Consider the following 22,179-nt stretch of genomic DNA (forward strand, 5'->3'; position numbering starts at 1 on the left):
AGGTTGCAGAGCTGAGGGGGACAGGTAGCAACCATGGCCCAGAGAATCATCCAGACACACAACATCATGCTCTACTGCCGCAGATCAGCAGGTTTGGCCCCCTAAACTGCCTAGATGGGAGGCTGCATGGGAAACAAGGGATACACTGTGAGCTCTCTGAAAAACAACAGGGTCTAAAAGTCATAGTAGCCCCAACAAGAGTCTAGGCTGAGAATACTGACAGCTTGCATGGTGCAATTCTATGCACAGTCACTCTCGTCCAGGGTTGTCACTCACGGCCCTCCAGATGTTCATGAACTACAATTCCCATCAGTCCCTCCCAACATGAGCATTGGCTATACTGGCAAGGGCTGATGGGAATTGTAGTTCATGCACATCTGGAGGGCTGTAAGTCTGACACCTGTGCTCTAGTCTAAGGCCTTCATAATATGACTGAAGTAACTCTGCCAAGGACTGCACTCCAGGTCGACAATAGATGAAATAGTATCAGGTGCTGTGTTTTGAGAACTAGACTTAGACTGGGGAAGATTAATTTTATTTATTTATTACAATTTTAGTCATCCAAGGAACTTAGGTTGGCACGCATTATTTTCTCTTCCCCGCTTTATGGTCACAATAACCCTGTGAGAAAGATTAGGCTAAGAGATAATGACTGGTCAACAGAATGAGTTTCATGATAAACAGGAACTTGAACCCAGAGCTCCCCAGGCACAAGCCAACACTGTAACCATTACACCACATTAGCTTTCCGGGTTGAAGTCCTGGCTCAGCCAAGAATCTCACATGGGGGGATTTCAGCGGTTATTATTTCTCAGGCTCGCCTGCCTTACTAAGCCATTTAAAGGATTTTTTTTTAAAGAAAGAGAAAGACTATGAACTCATTGCAGAAAGAGGAATAATCCTGTTTTGAGATATCCTTGAACACAGACATAAATACGCACACACACAGGGGCTTCCCTTCCCTTTCCCTCCTCCAGTATCAAAGGTTAGGATGCTGATGGGGGGAGGGGGGGGGCAGGGGAAGTGCAGTTACAAATACAAATTACTCTTTAGAAGGGAGAATTCCAGATCTTGGTTGCAGTCACAGACAAAGAAAGCCCCCTCCAGGTGTTGTGAAATTCGTTCGCTTTTTCAAGTCTGCCTTCCTCCCTTCTATGGACCAGAGGAAAGGACAAGATACATTTACATGGTTTCAAAAACCTTATTTGACTCTAAGCACTCACTTTATTTCCATACTGCATCACGTGACTGGTGTTGGTGCGTTTCTTCACCAACTCAAACTGCTTGTGGAGAGTTTCCCGCTTCAAATCCTCCTGCAACCAAAAGAGAGAGAAGCAGGTTGTTTGGCATCAGCTTACAAATGCTCAAGGAAACCCGAACCAATGGAAAACAAAACAGCCCACACGCCCAACCTTTCAGTTACCAGTGAAAAGTAACCGTGAACACAAAACCCCATGAATGGAGCGAACCATTTAGATACGGTGCGGAACTTCAGTAAGGATTATAATGAATCAGGAGTTCGGAACCAAAAGATTACTTAAGAAGATAGTAATGATTAGCATTGAGGGCATGCCCAAGTTACACAGCTATCTCAAGGATGTCCTTGATGCTGGCATCTGTGGCCTTCAGCTGATCTCCAATACCCTACAACACAACATCAACATAACCAGGTGCTCGGGAGCAGCAGCAGGCCATTGCTTTCACATCCTGCATGTGAGCTCCCAAAGGCATCTGGTGGGCCACTATGAGTAGCAGAGTGCTGGACTAGATGGACTCTGGTCTGATCCAGCAGGCTCGTTCTTATGTTCTTAACATCTCTTAGGAAAGGGTCTTAAAATAAAACAGTTATCACAATTCTCTAGTGCAGGTCTATGGCACAACCACATTTTGGAAAACTGGATATAGGCTCAGCCTCATACTGTAAAAAGTACATCTAGAGATGTAAATGTGCAGAAGGCAGCTATTAAAATGGTCATGGGACTTTTTTTGTGAGAAAAGATTAAAGAATTAGGGAAGGATTGAGTTTAGAACAAAACAATGACCAAGACAAGGTTGTGAGGGGGGGTGGGGGAAGGTTAGAGGTTTATGAACCACATACAGAAGAAGAGTTTGGATTTATACCCCGCCTTTCCTGTAAGGAGACTCAAGGGAGCTTACAAGCTCCTTTCCTTTTCTCTCCCCACAACAGACACCTTGTGAGGTAGGTGGGACTGAGAGAGTTCTGACAGAACTGTGACTAGACCAAGGTCACCCAGAAGGAATGTAGGAGTGGAGAAACAAATCGAGTTCACCAGGTAAGAGTCTGTTGCTTGTATAGAGGAGTAGAGAATTAAACCCAGTTCTCTAGATTACAGTCCACCTGCTCTTAACCACCACACACACGCGCGCCAGTAATTGTGGGGTTCACAATGATGTTGCTTGGTGGTAGACTCAGAACAGACAAGAAAGTCCTGGTTCACATAACACATAATTAATTTACAGGAATGGAGTGTGTCAAGAACAACAAGAGTGGGAGGCTTTAAAAGAGGACTGGACCAGTTCATGGACAGCCCTTAATGGCTATGTAGAGCTTCTACATTCAGAAGCAGTATACCTCCAAATACAAATTACTGGGGGAAAAGCCCTGTCCTTGATGCATACTGCATTTCTTTTCCCACTGTCCTTCATGGGAAAGGAAGGAGCCCAAAGGCTTTTATTCAAATCCAGATGATGAAAAGAAATCAAACAGAAAGTACACCTGAAGCTACCAATGACCATTCCTGCAGTTTCACAAGCAAGGCATGATGCACAACTCCTGTATAGCACATTGTACAGAAAGTGGAACTTTGAGAGAGATCTTGTGCTTTGTACTGTCTAGCCTGGGAATTAAAATCCTTTGCCAAAGCCCTGCCCTGCCCAGGGAAAGCAGGGGGCAAACCAGGACAGGGCTTTTCCTGTGCTGGCCCCTTGCCTCAGGAATTCCCTTTTCCTGCAGGCTCCCATGCACCTACTTTATTGTACTTCAGGTGACATGACAAAACGTTTCTCTTTACCAAAGTCTTTAATCAATTTTGATGGTCTGTTTTTAGTTTGTCATTTCATGCCTTATTTTAACAAGGATAATTTTTCCCAAAAAAATGTTTTGGCATTCAGCTGTCTGAATCATTACAATTCCAAGAACTGCATTGTTCCTTATGTTGGACACTCTGACCATTTCTTCCTTGAGAGTTCCTCTCTTTGCCTGGCACACTCCCACATCACAGACATGTGCAGAAGTCAGCATGCGACACTGCCACCGAGCTGCAAATGCCTAGGATGGATAACATGCATGTATACAGGCAGAGGAAATGGTCATTGCCAAATTGAAGGAAGGAAGGCAGGCTCAGTTTGCATGGTCTATGTAAGTCTGCACAGAGCTGGTGCAGCGTTGTGGTTACACAGAGCCAAGCTAGAACTGGAAGACTTAAGCTCAAGACACGCTTTGGGGAGCAAACATTCCAAAGAGATCACCACCTTTCAAGTCCCAGAGGTCAAACTGCTTTCAGAAATGGACAAAATTGCCCATATCTGCACGAATGCAAACAAAAATGGGAAAAAGAAGTTTGAGAGTTTTGTTAAAATAAAGCTAGATCCTAGTGACTCACGACATCAGAATCCTCCATCCAGTTGACGCTGTACCAATCCCCAAGGTAGGTTTGCCTCTTTTCATCAAAGTAACATGCGTAAGATGACTCCTTGGCATTGGCGGCAGTAGTGGCATAAACTGCAAGACAAAAAACAGAGAAGCAGGAAAGGGAGTCATTCCCCCTGGCTGGTTCAGTGTGGTGGGGTATGCTGTCAACAAGTAATTAAATTGAAGGATTCACTGTCAGTAGACACAGTGGAGGTCCTTAGCATAGATGGCTCTAAAAGGCAACCAGTCACATTCGCAGAGGGTAGGTGGTCCCACAGTGGCTACCAGCCAAGATCACTAAAGGAACTTCCACCATCAGAAGCAATAAACGTCTAAATACCAATGCTGAAGGGCAACATTGGGGAAGGCCTAGACCTCTATGCCTGTTGTTGACAAATGGTTGGGCACTGTACGAAAAAAGATGCTGGACTTGATGAACCACTGGTCTAACCTGGCATGCTCTTCTTACGTTATGGTCCTATGCTTACTTAAACAACTGGATCTACAACTCAGTTCAGCTGAAATATTTCGGTTTAAAGTCAACATATGTGTCTATTCTTTGTGTATTCAAAAAGTCTCTCTGGAGAAGAAAGTAAGGAGGCAGAGGACCCCCTTGGAAGTTTGTGGACTGGAGTGTGTTGCTCCAATCAAGAAAGGGCCACTTGACTCTCAGTTTGCATTCTGAACCTTAACTCGGGCTCCAGATTCAAATATTCACTCTCTTGGTCACTGTGTTGCCAAATAAGCCCTTCTCAGTTGGTCATCTGCACCCTAGGTTCAGTAGTACAATGGATGGGAAAAGCCCATTCCGAAGGATAAAGTTCACTGCTATTTTCACAAAATATCAACAGCGAGGCTTCAAACACAACCCCAGAGTGCTGGGAGACTCTGAAGATTGCTACTGTCTGAGGTCACACAAGTGCAGAACAACCTCTGAATAGATGACAATGTAAATTGCTTGCTTTTGTTTGAATATTGGGTGGCTTATGTACATGACACATTGGGTGGCTGGTGTACATGACATGGTGTACATGAGCCCCCTTCCAATGGTGCATTGAGTTTTCAGAACTATGGGAAACGTTCTATCTGTGGCAAAAAGAAAAGCATCCAGCTGGCAGCTGGCAAGCTAACAAAACTTAGCTTTCATCAGAAATAAAGAAGCCTCCAAATACTTGGCTGAGCTTTTTTTTCCTTCCTGTCTGCAGGTATTTAAGCCTCAATTTATGGTTTGTAGCCCTGAGTGGGATCCAGGATCAGCCTAGGAGTTGTCCTCATTATCTTTATCACAATCTTAACTACTACTCTTATTGCAACGCGTTTGTTTCTTTCCTGTATGTTTATTTAAACTGCATTATATAAGCTGCTTGGTAAAAATCCCTGAACAAATAAATTCTGACCAGGGCTTCTGATCGCTCCCAGCATTTGACTATCTTGAATACAACCAAGGATGGCCTACCATGAGCATACCCAAATGCTAACCAATTACTTACCATCTATGTTATCAGGGAGATGAACCATCATTGACCCAGATTCACAGGCTTCAATGTAAAACACCATCTGCAATTTACAATCATGAAGCACATTTTTACCACGGGGAGTCCCAGCTTTGGTTTAGTTCATATTTCACAGTGAGATTAAAAGTCAAGCAGGACTAACCCATTTAAGAATAAAAGTCAAGAAGGAGGACAAACACCACCTGTGTAAACACTCTCTTTAGGAACAAGACTTGCGAAATTCCTCCCACTCCTTTCTTTCCTCCAGCCCCCCACGCCCAGCAAGGGGACGGGTACAGTTTGGTGTTTGTTGATACAGTTCCTGCTCGTCAAGCGCCACAGCTCCCACAGTTGCACACTCCAGCTATATTTCCCTCTGTGTACCACAGTATCAAAATCTGTCATCTTCCAGACTAACTTCTCCATTTTGTCATGCAAATTCTCTCTGGAAACCGCAACACCCACTTGCTGAAACCACCATTCTCTGCACTGTAATTTCAGTACTGGATTTCTCTGGGAAATGCTTCTCTTCTCTTTCTTTTTCATTTCTTTTTGAATTTATAGGTCACCCTTCCACTTACGGGCTTAGGGTGGCTAAATAGTAGTAAATAACATTAAAATACAGTTTCAGTTTCTGGCGTGACAACCCATGAGAGTGAAATCCATCTAGCTAAGGGGAGAAGGAACGAAGAAATAAGGGAAAACAAGGAACAGGGATGCCAGTTCTGATGGAAATACCGCTGCTACCCTCAGCCATAGGCCTGGGAGAATAGCTCTGTTTCACAGGCCTTGTGGGACTGGGAGAAGTCCCACGGGGCGCTGGTCTCATTTGGCAGAGCACTCCACCAGGCCAGGGCCAGAAATGAGAATATTCTGGCCCTGGTTGAGGACAGATAGACATTTTTTGGGCTACAGGGACCACCAACAAGCTGTTATCCATAGGGTGAAGTGCTCTCATGGAGGTGTATTTGGAGAGGAGATTCCATCAATACAAAGGCCCCAAACCACTTAGGGCTTTAAATTCAAGACCAAAACCTTGAACCTGACTCGATACTCCACTGGTAGCCAATGCAGCTGGTGGAACGCTGGGCATATATGCTCCCACCACGGAGTCCCTGTTAGGATCCAAGGAGCTACATTTTGTACCAGTTAAGAGTTTCTGGGTCGATCTCAAGGGCAGCCCAGAATACTGCAAGTTACAGTAGTTTAGCCTGGAGGTGACCGTTGCATGGATCACTGTAGCTAGGCCCATTTGTGACAGGGAGGAGGCCAGTCACCAGGCCTCGCTTGAGCCTCCACAGACAGGGAAGCTTCAAGTATCACACCCAACTCCTAACGGTGCTATTTTTAATCTAAAACATGGATTGTCAGTACTCCAATTTATGTTTTCAAGACCATGAAACAGCCTGATGCCTGGAGGGTTTACTCAGATACCTGCTTTAGTTCAAGAGGGGTAAGCACTTATTAAAGAGAAAGTACCATTGAATTTAGCAAGTTTTCCTTTTGAGAAAATGTGCACAGAATCAGGCTGTACATGCACACTTCCTACCTTACAGGACAGATAGTCCACTGACACCTTTCAGATTTCCCAGTGCAGTACTCTGGGCATATTCAAACAAAGTTTCTAACTGCAGTTGATGATCTCATTAACGTAGCTGCTGTAACACAACATCCTTCCCATGATTTACTTAAAGTAACAATCAGGCAACATCTTATAGCTCTGACACACTCTCCCTTCCCTTAAGCACTGTGGCAAGTACGCTTGAAGAGGTTATAATGCTGCTTCCTACATAAATGGTAATTAGTTTTTTTGAACTCCAGAAAAATAACCACAGTTTTACCTTCTGGTACTTTCTGTGACGGTACATGTACTGAATGGTTTTATTCAAGTCTTTCGCGTGCAGCTGCAAAACAAAAAACAACTTCATTCTTAACCTATTTGATCCCAGTACTGCAAAGAGAAGCCTATACTAAGTATTGACAGAGCACACCACAAGCACCCAAAGCAACTCTCATATATTATAGGCAAGTGCTACTATCATCATCACCCCTGCATTGCAGACAGGGACTGGACTAGACTCTAAGAATCCTGCATTCAGAAATTGGGGAAGCAGGTGAAGAATCATTCAGTCTGCCTTACGCTGTGTTTTATACATACTTGGACTGCACACACATTGCAAGTGGTTACTGTCTACATACGTACATCCATAGGTTATGGGCCCAGGCTCATTTGACCATGTACATTTCTCATTGCTGGGGTGTGCTGTAACTCAGGGTACAGGAGCTGCTTGGCATGCAGAAGGCTCAAGGTTCAATCCCTGGCATCTCCAGTAAAGATCAGGAAGTAGAGCCAGCATGGTGTAGTGGTTAAGAGCTGGGAGATTCTAATCTGGAGAACCGGGTTTGATTCCCCACTCCTCCACCTGAGTGACAGAGGCTTATCTGGTGAATCAGATGTGTTTATGCACTCCTATGTTCCTGCTAGGTGACCTTGGGCTAGTCACACTTCTCTCAGAACTCTCTAAGCCCCACCTACCTCACAAGGTGTCTGTTGTGGGGAGAGGAAAGGAAAGGAGCTTGAAAACCACCTTGAGTCTCCTTACAGGAGAGAAAGGTGAGGTATAAATCCAAACTCTTCTTTTTCTTGAATAGACGATACTGATCTTGATGGACCAACTGTCTGATCCAGTACACAGCAGTTTCATGTGTCTTCACAACCAGGGAAAGCCTACACACATACAAATGTGCATATGGTCTCTCTATCCTGAAAAATGCAGGGATCTCAGTGGTGCAAACAGAGCTATACGTGCTCCGTTTGTACACATGTAGGCTCTTTCACAGGTCATAATAATACTGGAGTGGTAGAAAATATTGGACTAGATGTGCTTGTACTTATGAAAGGATAGGAAACAAAGCAATTCTCAGACATGCTCATAGGACAGCAGTAGAGTTTTATAAAGAGAGAAGCTGAACAGAGAACAAGAACTAGAAGAAAGCAACAACTGGCTCATAATAAAAAAACCAGGCTTAATTAACATCAAAAGTGCTAGGGGAACAATAACACTTAAAGAAACACACAACACAGATAGCAAATTACATAATATAAGAATACCAGTTTCTAAGTTCATAAATGGATCAGGCATTAAAATCTTACAGAAACAGGAGAGGGGAGTTGCTTACATCATCTGATGGAAAAGCCAAAAGTCCAGGAGCTCCATGATCCGTGAAAAAGACAAAGATGTGATCCTTAGGGCCACTGCAAAAAGAGACAAGTTAAATCTGCTGACTCCTGTCACCTGAGCTCTGGTTTCACGTCAACTCTAATGCTAAAGAGAAGTCTCCTTTGCATCCCTTCTGTCTGTGCATCATGTCCATTTACCTTTTTAGCACTTTTCCTGATCCTACTTTCTTCACTGCTTCAGCATCACCTCTCAGAACAGCAAGGAAATTTTCTGGAGTAACATCCTACAGGTTGGGAAATCGAAACATGGCAGAAACGTTACTCTTCTCTCATTTGAAGAGTTCTGGGCACTGTCTCGACAAAGAACCATAGTTTGCAACATCTGACCTGGGGAACCCTGGAAGCTTATTATGGGCTCCTCAATGAGAGAATCAGTCATGGTGGAAGCAACAACTTGATCATCACTGCAAACAACCCCTGGTAATATAAAGACACAGAAGAGCAAGGGGCATCTCTAGCAATGCTGAGACAGTGGCCCAAAGAGGTCTGGCCAGAAGTCCCTTAAACTGAAATATGGCCCTGCAGGTGTGCTTCCAAAACCTTTGTAATTTGCCAAGTTTCTGCAGAAGCAACAATGAGATTTCTTGGCAGAGGAGCCAATGGGTTGGATCAGGGGATTCTGCCAGAGACAACCTTAGCAGAAGGGAGCTACTGGATCCATCTGAATGTGGAAAGGATTCCATATTAGAACCCACCACAAAAAATAACATTACTGCCTTTGGACTCTAGTACCACTCAGCCAGAGGCATACTGAGCACATACTAATGATTTGATGTAGTTGTAAGGAACATAAGCTATGAGTTGAACGTCTCTGGTTCGGAAAGCCATGGGCTGAACTCACAGGATATCTTCAGAGAAGTCATAATTGTTCAGCCATAGCTTCCCATCAATATCAAGGGTTAATTCCTGCCTGCTATGCACCTTGCTAGTAAAGGCAGAACTGGAGTAACTGGATCTGCTAATATTCAAAGGGTATCAAGGTTTATTTATTGATAATAGCCAAAGGCTGCTGTGATCTTAACTTTAGACATAATGTGTCCTTCTGCCCAGAGAGTGGGTCTGTGTGCTTCAAGGAATCTATGCCATTCTGTTTACTGTTTTTGTAATATGTCTTTGTAATATTTTATTTTAATATATGTAATATTTACATGTAATATATAATATATATGTAATAATATTTAATAATATTTTAAGGAGAACACAGTATGTATTTGAAATAAATAAACAGAAGAAAAGAATCTCCTGGATAGATATGTGATTAAATAATACTAATAGCTCAACGAGATAACTAATTAAATAAGAGCATTATTACTTGCAGAATAACTCTAGGTTCTTAACAGGAATAAACCTCATGTTTGTTACATAGCCTATTGCTACATTAAGGCTGCCTGGTACAAATCCAAAACTGTTAAATGTTGATGAATTAGCTCAACCTTTCATTCAGAGTCCTTTGATCTGAGTTCCATTTAAGAAAGTAAACAGTCCCAGGATTCTAGAATGGCAGTCTCTGGTTGGATTCTAGGGAACAGTATGTTCATATTTAACATATTTTTGAAGATTTATAATGCACATATTGCTTTTTGTATTATTATAAACTAGGTGTACACATGCAAAAGGAAGGGATCACAAATATTTTAGGTAACAGATGGCAAGTACCCCTTTTGAAACACCTTTATCCTATGTAAAACACTCTCAGAAAACAGACATAAGAACATAAGAAACAGCCTGCTGCTCAGACCAAAGTCCATCTAGTCCAGCACTCTGCTACTCGCAGTGGCTCACCAGATGCCTCTGGGAGCTCACATGCAGGATATAAAAGCAATGACCTTCTGCTGCTGCTGCTCCCAAGCACCTGGTCTGCTAAGGCATTTGCAATCTCCGATCAAGGAGGATCAAGATTGGTAGCCACAGATCAACTTCTCCTTCATAAATCTGTCCAAGCCTCTTTTAAAGCTATCCTGGTTAGAGGCCATCACCACCTCCTGTGGCAGCATATTCCAAACACCAATCGTGTGTTACGTGAAGAAGTGTTTCCTTTTATTAGTCCTAATTCTCCCCCCACAGCATTTTCAATGTATGCCCCCTGGTTCTAGTATTGTGAGAAAGAGAGAAAAATTTATCTCTGTTGACATTTTCTACCCCATGCATAATTTTATAGACTTCAATTGTATCCTCCCTCAGACGTCTCCTCTCCAAACTAAAGAGTCCCAACAAACATCAAGGAGGGGACTTCTAGCCAGCCTTTCGCCTGCTGTGCAAAGAGCTCAAAATACATGGGAACAAAGCAAGATCTCCACTTGCAGTCTGATGTGGCACAGTCTGTTCTAACACTTCATGATGTAGATCAGTTTTGTTGCCATAAGAACCCCAGGCAGTCATTAAGGGATCAGTCCAGTGACTCCCTGAAAGCTCGGTGAATTTATTACACTTGCATCACACTTATTTCAAGGCTACTCATGCTCTGATACCACAGAAGAGGCAGCTCTGAAGAACAGCTTCTCCCAAGTCACATGGGAGCCACTGCTGCAGATGTGTCAATCTAGCCATATGTACACAAGCACTGAGGAACATCAAGCAGGCCAAGCACCCTGCTCTTTAAGGTTACTTGCAGCTTATAAGCTAGTCAAACGACAGGATACGGGTATTCTCTGGGGCTGTTATTCTTACATCAGGGATTCCTGTTGGGGATCATATGCACCTTTGGAAGGGGCTGTCAAATCTGGGAAGGATATGGATGGAGTGTATCCATCCCCTTTTCTAACACACACACAAAAACTGGGAAGGAGGCATTCAGAACTTTTGGGGCAAATGAGAGACTTCTGGATTGCAGGTATTCCCTTCCCTCCATTTGCAATGGCTGCTATTTGCCAGTGGAAGAGAGCCACTTCATATTGCTCACTGAGCTCTCAGGGTAACAACCCAGATCCTAGATGACTCCTTCTGGACTTTGATAACCACAAAAGAAAAAAAAAGAATTCAACTTAACATTAAGGAACTGGGTGAAAACTTTTAAGCCGCAGAATTCCACTGTATTCATGCCTGAAATCTGGAGTACATAAACTACTAGCACAAACATGCCAAGATGACTTGACTTGAGTGCTATTTCGAGGTCCTAATCTCTTGGGTGGGGAGCACTGGATGTTCATGGATGGTAGTAGATAGAAAGTTAAGAATCACTGCTTTATACATTCATAGTTGAACTGCACTTTCCAGGATCCAATCTCTCAAACCCACAGACCCATTTCAAGGACTGTTATAATTTGATCACTGGGGGTCATACTTCAGTGGTACAGCATCTACTTTGCATTCAGAGGGTCCCAAGATCAATTGCTAGTACCTCAAATTTAAAAAAAAAGGTAGCAGGTGATACAGAATGACACCCTAGAGGACCACTGCCAGTCAAAGTAGACAATACTGACCTTCATAGACCAATCCAATGCGAGATAGAAGAAGAAGAATTGGATTTATATCCCCCCTTTCTCTCCTGTAAGGAGACTCAAAGGGGCTTACAAACTCCTTTCCCTTCCCCCCTCACAACAAACACCCTGTGAGGTAGGTGAAGCTGAGAGAGCTCAGAAGAACTGTGACTAGCCCAAGGTCACCCAGCTGGTGTGTGTTGGAGTGTACAGGTAATCTGAATTCCCCAGATAAGCCTCTACAGTTCAAGCGGTAGAGTGTGGAATCAAACCCAGTTCCTCCAGATCAGAGTACACCTGCTTTTAACCTCTACGCCACTGCTGCTCCTACAGTTTTATATGTGATCCCAAAACCTCTCTCTAAAACTTAATAAGTTTGGAGGAACATCCCCAACCGAGCATCAACAAAGAGCTTCAGGAAGGGACAGTAACTCCACATCCCAAGATCCAGTTGGATGAGCCCAGGGCTTGTCTTAATCTGGTCAGAAGCTCTTCTGCCTCCACCCCAGTGAACTACTTTTTTAAATGAAGGGAGTTGAAAAGCAGGTCTGCAATATGGTATAACAATTAGTTGTTCCTGCAAAATGCCAAACATTCCGTTCAAGGTCCAGAAAGTCTTTTGGGAAAGCCTACGCAGATATTCCATCTAGCAATATTGATGGACTTCAGTGCTTAATCATGCAAGAGTAGGAGCACTATATTGACCATGACACTGCTCTCAAATGATTCCGTGTTGTAACTTGCTGATCAGCAGGGCAGAAAAAACACACATAATTAATCCTGCACTCTGCAATTCTGTATTAATCTAACATGGAAAGTTTACAGTTCAGTTGACAACATACTTCTGTGCTCAATAACTAACACTTCAAAGGGATTCATGGCACGGTGGTAGAATAGAGGCTTATTATGAAAGAGAAAGCCTTTACTTCCTGATTGTGACGTGTTTAGAGTAGCCAGATATTTGCAGGCAGCAATGTATGGAGAGTTACACGATTTACTGACAAGCTGGTGATCATTACAAGGTTTTTAGTTTTGCACTGCATTACATTTTACCGTGCAGTCCTGGAGCTAGGAGCAAAAGGGCTCCGGATGGGGTGTGACTCAGCCACTGGTATAAAAGCCACTCACAGTGGAGTAAGCAGCCTCTACACTAGCTGAAGGGCACTAACACCAGCAGCTACATGATGGCCAAGCACCAGTGAAGGAGCCTACACTGGTACCAATGGAGACGTTCTTAGGGACAAAGAAAATTTCAATTGACTTCCTGAGCCCTTTCAGCCCAGGAATGCCCACTTTTGCTAGTGTGGATTTACACCACCAAAAAGGGTGATACGGCCTATTCATTGGGCTACATAGGGGCTTTTCACTGCCCTCGGGGAATATTCCTTGCTTTCTTGCTGGGTGCAGTGCCACAAACCTCTTTGGAGGTTGCGCTGTGCCCCGTTGCTACTCATCTACTCCCCCCATTTGAACTGCTCATGCCTTACAATTAATTGTTACAGGTTAAAAGTTATTATGACTGACCACTGAATTGGAATATGGGAAGTGACCCTCATTCCTGGGCCCCCGAGGTAAGAAAACCGACTCCTACCTTCCCTGTGTAGTCCTTTAGTACTCCTTCATATACATCTGTACCATTGGGTCTGTTGATGATTATTCCTGGGGTTGGATTCCTGGGAAAGAAAAGTATGCAAAACAATGTAAAACAACCACCACCACCTTTATTCCTTTTTAAATTTCTAAACCACTTTACTGCCCTAACACAAGCAGATCATGACATTAAAAGTGTAGTCATTGAACATCTGGACTCAGCATACAAAAATAATTAACAGCACAGAGCCAGAACTAAAGGTGAAGTACTACCCACAGGGCTTCATGCACTTAAAACACCATTAGATTTACACATTTGGATTTCTATCCCAGCGTCTGTGCAGGACTCTAGGAAACTTACCCCCATATTTTAAAATTTGAACTTACTTCCAGTGAAGCATTCACAGTATATATGATTAACTCTTTGATGGAAAGAAGGATTCTCAGGTTCTGTTAAGCATCCTGCAATAAGCTCTGTCCTTTTCAGGAGAGACGGCTGCTTGACTGGCTTTCAATCAAAACAGGACACCTCTGCTCTATAACCCACAACTACAGGATACCAATAAGATTATTTTTGCAGTGTTTGAACTCCTAACCCCATTATCTTGCCTCCACACCCAGCCCCAATCAAATCACATGCTGTGGAATGGTATGATGGAATCCACGCAGAAGCAGTTTATGTCAGTGGTTACTTCCTACAGCCTCAATCTTTGCTGGTGTTCAACCAGGACTACACAGAATGTGCAAAACAGACTTCCGTGGGCATGCAAACAAAGGTCAGATGTGTCTTGAGAGTTGGACAGTGAACCCAGGAGGGCTGGAACATATGAATTAATTGCACACCTTTCTAAAAGCTATGTGTCACCCATTCAGTGTACATGCTGCAGGCTTTGAGTGCACAAATACTAGTAAGCCAATCAGATGACCTCTGGTTACTTACAGTGTAAAGTTCAATTCTACAATGCAAGGCCAAGAATAAGCAACAGCCAGGAACAAAAAAGGATCAATTTTTAGTTGGTTTACTTATCCAGGAACATCAGATAAACTTAAGACCGCTCATTGATCTGAGTCAACACTCAGCAGAACATTCATGTTGCATGACAAAGATTCCAAGTTTAATCTTCAGGCAGTTCCAGTTAAAAAGAGTGGGCAGGGGGTGATGTCCAAGATCTCTGCCAGGGATCCTGGAGAACCGCCAGCTGATCTTGACAGACCATTTATGTACGTACGTATGTACATATGTACGTATGTACGTATGTATGTATTTCAATTTTTATACCGCCCTATCCCCGAGGGGCTCCGGGCGGTGTACAACAGAATTAATACAAACAAGTTAGGGGCGAACCATGCAAATAGAACAGCAGCAGCCCATAAAACTCTAACATTAAAATATACTAAATTCCATTAAAACAGCAGTGATTTCATAATAAAGGCATAAAGGCACCCGGAAAATCCTTTCCTTCAAAACCCTCCCCTGGGGAGCAGTTGGACTCCTCCATAGGAGGATAATCTTGATGGAATCGAACAGGGGCGCCATACTCCGCGGCTGGTTGCTCCAAAGGCCCGGCGGAACAACTCGGTCTTACAGGCCCTGCGGAACTCACCGAGATCCCGCAGGGCCCAGACAGCTGGAGGGAGAGTGTTCCACCAGGCCGGGGCCAGGGCTATAAAGGCCCTGGCCCGCGTGGAGGCCAGCCGCGTCATGGAGGGGCCGGGGACTACCAGTAAGTTTGCCTCTGCTGAGCGAAGGACGAGTGGGGACATATGGGGTAATGCGGTCCCGAAGGTACAAGGGTCCCAGGTCGCGTAAGGCCTTAAAGGTCAAAACCCAAACCTTGAAAATGATTCGGAATTCCACCGGAAACCAGTGCTCTATTGGTATATCTCAGATCGTATCACTGGAGTTGGCAGGAATCAAATTTGGAACACTGTTTTCATATTGCGCGTCTGCTGCTAAGTTACAGATGCCTGACTTCTTCCAGTTCTCAGCTCATGTACCTGACTGTAGGGAATCTCTCACTCTCTATAACACAATGGCAAGTAGTCAAGAATACACTTTTAAATGGCGAAGTACACCCTGAAATCTTCCAATGAGCCTACTGCAACAGCGAGTCACATTGTCTGGACATATAGTCTCCAGAACTCTCAGACAGTTTATGACATGACATCAAAGGAGAACAGCAAAACTAATAAGGGAAAATGGAAGGTTCTGTTTCCCTGTTGAATCTGCTACTTACTCTGAATCGTTAGCAATGTCATCATACATCATAACCACGATCTGTTCATCAGGAATCCCATTCCGGTGCACGATCTGATATGCATGACACACGTCAGCCTGAAAGACACAAGGATTTTCTTCACTGGGTTGCCTTTAAACTTGCTGTACATAGCACAGGACAACCCCCTGGGATTTTATTTATCATTAAATATTTACACGTTAATTAGCAAACCCTCTAACTCAGGGGTGTCCAACTCTAGCGCTTCAGATGTTCATGGACTACAATTCCCATCAGCTCCTGCTGGCATGGCCAATGACACCCCTGCTCTAACTGCTGCACATACAGAACTCAGATACACACTCAAAGCAGCTAAGCCACCCTAAGGAGGGTGTGTCATACCATCATCTTCCAGTAACTGCACAAAGATTGTTCCAGAGGGTAGCCATGTTGGTTTGCAGTAGAAGAGATACATTTGAGTCCAGTAGCACCTCAGAGACCAATGCGATTTTCAGGATATAAGCTTTCAAAGATCAAAGCTGCCTTCATCAGATACAAGTAGGGATGGAGAGCCCCAAGTCATTTTACCCATTTTACCCAGCCTTACCTACCTCACAGGGTGTTTGTTGTGAGGGGGGAAGGGCAAGGAGATTGTAAGCCCCTTTGAGTCTCCTGCAGGAGACAAAGGGGGGATATAAATCCAAACTCTTCTTCTTCTTCTTCTAGTATGAAGGCGGGAGGGGTGTTGCAAATAAATAAGTCAGAATTCAGAGGTACGATGACAGCAGGGTATAAATGCGTAGAGACAGAAAATCAGCATCTGTAGAGAAGCTACTGACATTTGCCCTTTCTCTTTCCACACTGGATAAACAGGTCAGCCCCTACACAAATCACAGCATTTTTAATCTTCCAGAACATTCCATCACTGACTGAAGTGTGGCAGTCCTAAAACAAAGAACTACAAAGTGCTGCCTTCAAATGCACGTGCTTCAAAAGGGGGGGAGGGGAGGGATGAATAAGGGAAACTGTAATGTGAAAGACATTCCTATACTTTTGAGGGACAATCATAGAGTTGGAACAGATCACAAGGGCCCTTCAGCCAACCCTCTGCCATTGCTGAACATACAATCAAAGCACTCCTGACAGATGGCCATCCAGCCTCAGTTTAAAAACCTCCAAAGAAGGAGACTCCATCACACCCCAAGACAGCATATTCCACCATCGAACAAAAGTTTTTCCTAATATTTAGGTGGAATCTCTTTTCTTGTGGTTTGAATCCATTCCTTGTAGTCTGAATACCATGTCCTTGTCTTTCACACCTTGGAGTCACCAGGAAGCAGCAGGGACCCCCTGAACTGCACGCACATGACATCAGAAGGGACAACAGAGTCATATGACGGGAAGAGTACCAGAGAGGTTATCTGAACCTGCCAGTTCCCTAAATGAATTCCATCCACCAACCTCAAGCTCCTCTCATCTTGAATGTAAAGACAGCCAGTGTGGTATAGTGGTTAAGAGCAGGTGGATTCTAATCTGGAGAACCGGGTTTGATTCCCCACTCCTCCAACTGAGTGGCTGAGGCTTATCTGGTGAACCAGATGTGTTTCTGCACTCCTATATTCCTGCTGGGTGACCTTGAGCTAGTCACAGTTCTTCGGAACTCTCTCAGCCCCACCTGCCTCACAAGGTGTCTGTTGTGGGGAGGGGGAGGGAAAGGAGCTTGTAAGCTACCTTGAGTCTCCTTGCAGGAGAGAAAGGTGGGATATAAATCCAAACTCCTCCTCCTCCTCTTCTTCTAAAGAAAAGCAAGAGGGGAGATACCCTTGCTCCCTTGTGTATTAGCAGTGGGTACTTCCCAAAAGCAACGCAGAAATGGCTGCTCAGTAGGAGCTCACAAGCCAGCAACTGGGGCTCCGGAACTTGCTTGTGGATTGAACACCACTGGCCTAAGAGATAAAAGCTCCTCCACGGAGAAGCTACAAAGCTTGGTTGGTAACTCCAGCAAACCCCAAGTAGTGTCCTGCTACCTCACATAAACATCACAGATGAGCTAAAGGTCTCCTCAATCTTCTTTGTCGCAGTTCTGAAAGAGCAGACCCTTCCTTTAGAAGAACAGCTTGCCCCAACTGTTTGCATTGGCACAGCTCCCTGCACACGTCAGTTCGTGATTGTGGTCTGCGTTGAGAAGTTACCTTCCTTTATTTAAGAACAGGGCAAACAGGACTTTTTCACAAAAAGCGTTCCATTACGCCTTTTTTGTGTGAACTCAGCCTAACTGCAATGAGAATTGTTTTGTTGTGAGCCTGCAACTCTGAGGGTTCCTGTGAAGAACTCAAGTGCAGTTATTGTGAAATACCTCAGAATACAAAGAGGCAGGATGCTATTTGATCTCTGATGTGGCAAGTTCTCTTCACAAGACTGACTTCAACTAAGCAGATCTTACCTAATGCAGTTTACGCTTCCTCCTCCTTTCACTCGATGCTTTTTCATCTTCTAGCATCTGTTTCTAGGCACATTTGTCTCTCCTGCTTGCTGTAAAGGTCCCATCTTTTTTACAGGTTGCACAAGAATTGCAGCGCAGTCTGGTTTTAGCCACCCTCCTGATACACAGAGGGTAGGAGTACAAGACCTACATATCTCATGAATCACGCAACAAAGGGCTGTCAAACAAGGTGGTGGTTTTGAAGTACGACTACGGTACACGACTGCAGACGCCTTCTGCCACAATGCAGCACCCTCAGTGCATGATCAGAAAAGTCTCCACCTGCATCTAGAGCAAAATGGTTGCAACAATACAGCTGTGGTCTTATTTGCACTTTCTAAGAAGTACGATCCAGAAAACAACGGACCTCTGAGCCAACATGCTTGGATTCCGCTGTCAGTAAATTTAAATGGGTAAATCAAACGATTCAGATCAAATGATTCAGAAATGTTAACAGGACCTCCAAATAATTAGGAAGCATTTTTTTACATATCTAATCCCAAGTACTTACAAAAAACCCATGGGATGTCTTAGGAGGCGTTGTTCTTATGAGAGCAGGGAAAGCCTAAACTACAGATGGTACCTATTGTGTATCACCACCTAAACATGTCATTTTCTTTGCAGCCACTGTGTTTATTCATACACAAACGCATACAGATTTGATGCATCAAAATCCATTAAGATGCATACAATGCTCTAACTTGTCTTTAATCAGGTGAGGGCCCTAGAAACTAACTGCATCAGTGCAAGCAAGCTGCTACAAAGAATTTGAAGAAGAGGACTTTGGATTTATACCCCACTTTTCTTCCATGTAATGAGATTCAAGGTGGCTTACAAGCTTACCCCCTCCTCTCCCCACAACAGACACCTTGTGAAGCAGGTGGGGCTGAGAGAGTTCCGAAGAACTGTGACTAGCCCAAGGTCACCCAGCAGGAATGCAGGAGTGCGGAAACACATCTGGTTCACCAGATAAGCCTCTGCCACTCCAGAGGAGGAGTGGGGAATCAAACCTGGTCCCCCAGATTAGAATCCACCTGCTCTGAACCACTATACCACGCTTGCAGCAAATTATGCTTTTCAGTGGATGGTCTGCATTCAGCTATGCCAAAACACTGAACAAGTGCTGAACTGCAAAAGATGATGGGCTAATCTTGAGGATTCATCATTTGTTTTTGGAGGAGTCCATCAATTTTGAAATCTCACATTCTGTATGCCATGTGGCATCGTAACACAGCACTGCTACATAACACAAACAGAGGAGGGAGAGGGTTATGGACGCACGAGGCAAGAGCTCGACAAGATCCGACACAACGGCCTCCTTCCATTCCCTGAACACAAAACACCCTCACCTGGTGCCTGTAGTTATACCAGCCGTTTGATCCTGCTACAATGAGAACCCAATGCTTGCCGCCATCCTCAGAGTCCTCCAGGGGAAAGGCGCTGATTCCCAGGATACAGACCAGAAGCAGGGCGACCTTCAAAGCCATTCTCCCCTTTCTTCAATCGAGGACTGTATCGAGAATTCCAGGAACACAAAGTTCTGTCAGACAGGGAAAAAAGCAGCCATTAAAACCCCCAATAGTTTCCCGTATGTTTCAAAACAGCAAAATGGAGAAGCCACATCAGAGCTTTAGGCATTTCTAATATTTCCCTTGTTCTTAACTTGGTAAAAACAGAGGTGACTTATGTTGGGTCATGCGTAGTCACTAAAACATCCTATCTGTTGAGATCAGTTTTATCCCATGGCGCTTAGTGGAACATATATGCCTTCCACTCCCTATTTTTGCACAACAATCCTAAGAGGTAGTTTAGGCTTTGAATTTGGAGCTCCCCAAGTCCATGAACTCACTATTACACATCATCTTGGCAGCCAAATCTTATGCATATTTATTCAGAGTCTGGTGGGGCTTCCTCTCAAATATCCATCCCTATAGGCCTGCAGCCAGCATATTTGAAAACACTCTTGCATTTGTTATTCTTCACAATTCTTCGTTTCAGGCTCCTTCTCTGTTAGGGTGTGGGTGGCCCCATCTGCATTCAGTAACCACAGCAGAGATTAATGGCAAGCTGGGACAGCACTGCAGATCTTGAAAGGGGCGGGGGGCGGGGAGAGAATGTACTGCTGCTACATTTGCCAACTCATCCTGCAGAGAACAGAGCCAAGGAAGCTAAACTTGCAGTGTTCTCACTGAAAGAAGAGAAAATGAGGATATGCGACTCGGACAGCATGGGAGGGAAACCACCAAGAACTTGTTCTTGTATTTTGTTCAGCCACTCGTGAAAGTAGGTGTACACAATGCTGCTGAACTGGAAAGGTAGTGTAATGAGAGCCACTTTTCACAAGGCCCTGCGATCTCCAGGAGATAAGGTGGTTAAGGTTCACGTTCTGGGACTCTCTTGGCATTAGATAAAACAAAAACAAAATAATGAACATCCGGCTACTGTTGCCAAGCTCCTAAATAAGTGAGAAGCCTGCATTCTTCTCTCCTTTGAGTCATAAAGTACTGAATCACTAAATCTGAGGCACGCGTCCATCTGCCTTAGTTTGGTGTTGTTTAGATTTACCTCCTGTTCCATAATTGACTTGTCTGTCAAGGGATTATGGCAAAGGATTCCAGGTCACACCTTCTGAAACCAGGCAGGGTGCGGGCCAGGCTTTTCAGGACCCAGCCTTCTTCCCACAGCCAAGGAATGCTCCCCCCAAAACCTCCATGCACCTGAACTACGGAAGGAAGGTTGGTAGAAATCAGCAAGTTCTCTTTCAGGGAACCTATCTTGCCACTACCAGTCATTTCATGGATAGCCAGTGTGGCTGACTGTCTCTGAATATAGTTCCTTTTATAGTCAGTAGCCACTGATGGATCCCTCTTTCATGAACCCTAATTGGATTTTATTCTCTCACTCATTCAGGGCTATGTAAAATTACTCCTAGCAAAAGGGTGTCTTTAAACACGACTCTCAACTGCAGCCACTGATAAATATCTGTTTCAATTAATCCTAATGCAAGAGCACCCTGACCTAGATAGCCACGCTAGCCTGATCTCATCACCTCTTGGAAGCTAAGCAGGGTCAGCCCATAGTTAGTACTTGGATGACAGCGCACCAAGGAAGTACACAGTCACAGCACGGAAGCAGGCCTTGTCAAGCCACCTCTGAATGTCTCTTGCCATGAAAATCCTACAGGGGCGCCGTAAGTCGGCCGCAACTTGACCGCTCTTGCCTCCACCACCACCAATGAAAGAGGACAGATTCCAACCCGCTTGCACAAAGTGATGAGTGCAGCAGGGTGCCCACTGCAAGCAGAGCAAGTCAACAGCTAGCAGAGCAATTCTAAGCAGAGTAACACTGTTCTAAGTCAACTAAAGTCAATGGATTTAGAAAGGTTTAAGTATGTCTAGAATTGCACTGTACATTTGTTAAGATGTCCCATCTGTTGCAAAGTTAGCCTGGATACAAAGGCCCGTCAGTCTCTTCTGACGATTCAGGGATAACTGGCAGAGGTTGTCACAATGAGAGTGAGGGAGGATGTGCCGGTATAGCCTGAGCTCCCTTAAAAGAAAAAACAACACAGCTAGATATGCTCAATATTGATTCTACAGTCTTGATGAGTGGCTGAGGAGGAACACCCCCACCCCATCCCCCCAGCCAGTTAAAACTGAACTGAAATAGTTTCTGTTAAAGACACCGAGTCAACGAATTTATAAATTGTTGATGCACCGAGGGAGACAGATTAAGTCACATTATGCAATGTTGCAAATATGTCCAGAAGTTTGTAAACTGCAGCTTAAAATCTACTTCCACGAGTGCCAACAGAAAAATCTACTTCCATGAGTGCCAACATAAACATGGCATAATGTGCTTTGTAGACAGAAAGTGTGCATGTTGCTGCAAGGACCCCATAATTGGGGCACAATGAACAAGAGCTTGTAGGATTATTTTTTTAAATCTCTTTCCGAATAGCAGAATACAGTGCTCCAGTCTCCTTGGTTTCAGAGCAGGGGTGCCAAGAAGAGAGCTGATGTTCAAGAACCCCAAGCTCAAAGCAACTTAAACTAGAAGAGCTGCCCTTTGGACTTTCGGCCTATGTTT

The 22,179-nt window shown here is 44.2% G+C and overlaps 1 protein-coding gene across 3 annotated transcripts in view; it reads right to left on the reverse strand.

Moving 5' to 3' along the window:
- LGMN (legumain) overlaps positions 1 to 22,179 on the reverse strand; it is a 45,705-nt gene that overhangs the window by 5,189 nt on the left and 18,337 nt on the right. For 2 of the 3 annotated variants that reach the window (XM_048485235.1, XM_048485233.1), the window contains exons 2-10: positions 19,440 to 19,630; positions 15,630 to 15,727; positions 13,394 to 13,475; positions 8,525 to 8,610; positions 8,326 to 8,401; positions 6,987 to 7,049; positions 5,143 to 5,209; positions 3,624 to 3,742; positions 1,224 to 1,313 (exon numbers count right to left, since the gene is read on the reverse strand). In XM_048485235.1, the coding sequence (XP_048341192.1) occupies positions 1,224 to 1,313; positions 3,624 to 3,742; positions 5,143 to 5,209; positions 6,987 to 7,049; positions 8,326 to 8,401; positions 8,525 to 8,610; positions 13,394 to 13,475; positions 15,630 to 15,727; positions 19,440 to 19,577 (819 nt within the window). In that variant the 5' untranslated portion in view covers positions 19,578 to 19,630. Of the gene's footprint in view, positions 1 to 1,223; positions 1,314 to 3,623; positions 3,743 to 5,142; positions 5,210 to 6,986; positions 7,050 to 8,325; positions 8,402 to 8,524; positions 8,611 to 13,393; positions 13,476 to 15,629; positions 15,728 to 19,439; positions 19,631 to 21,501; positions 21,521 to 22,179 lie in introns of those variants that run through there. The other variant, XM_048485236.1, reaches the window with a different exon arrangement.

The sequence above is a fragment of the Sphaerodactylus townsendi genome, linkage group LG02, assembly GCF_021028975.2.
Source record: "Sphaerodactylus townsendi isolate TG3544 linkage group LG02, MPM_Stown_v2.3, whole genome shotgun sequence".
NCBI classification, from domain to species: Eukaryota; Metazoa; Chordata; class Lepidosauria; order Squamata; family Sphaerodactylidae; genus Sphaerodactylus; species Sphaerodactylus townsendi.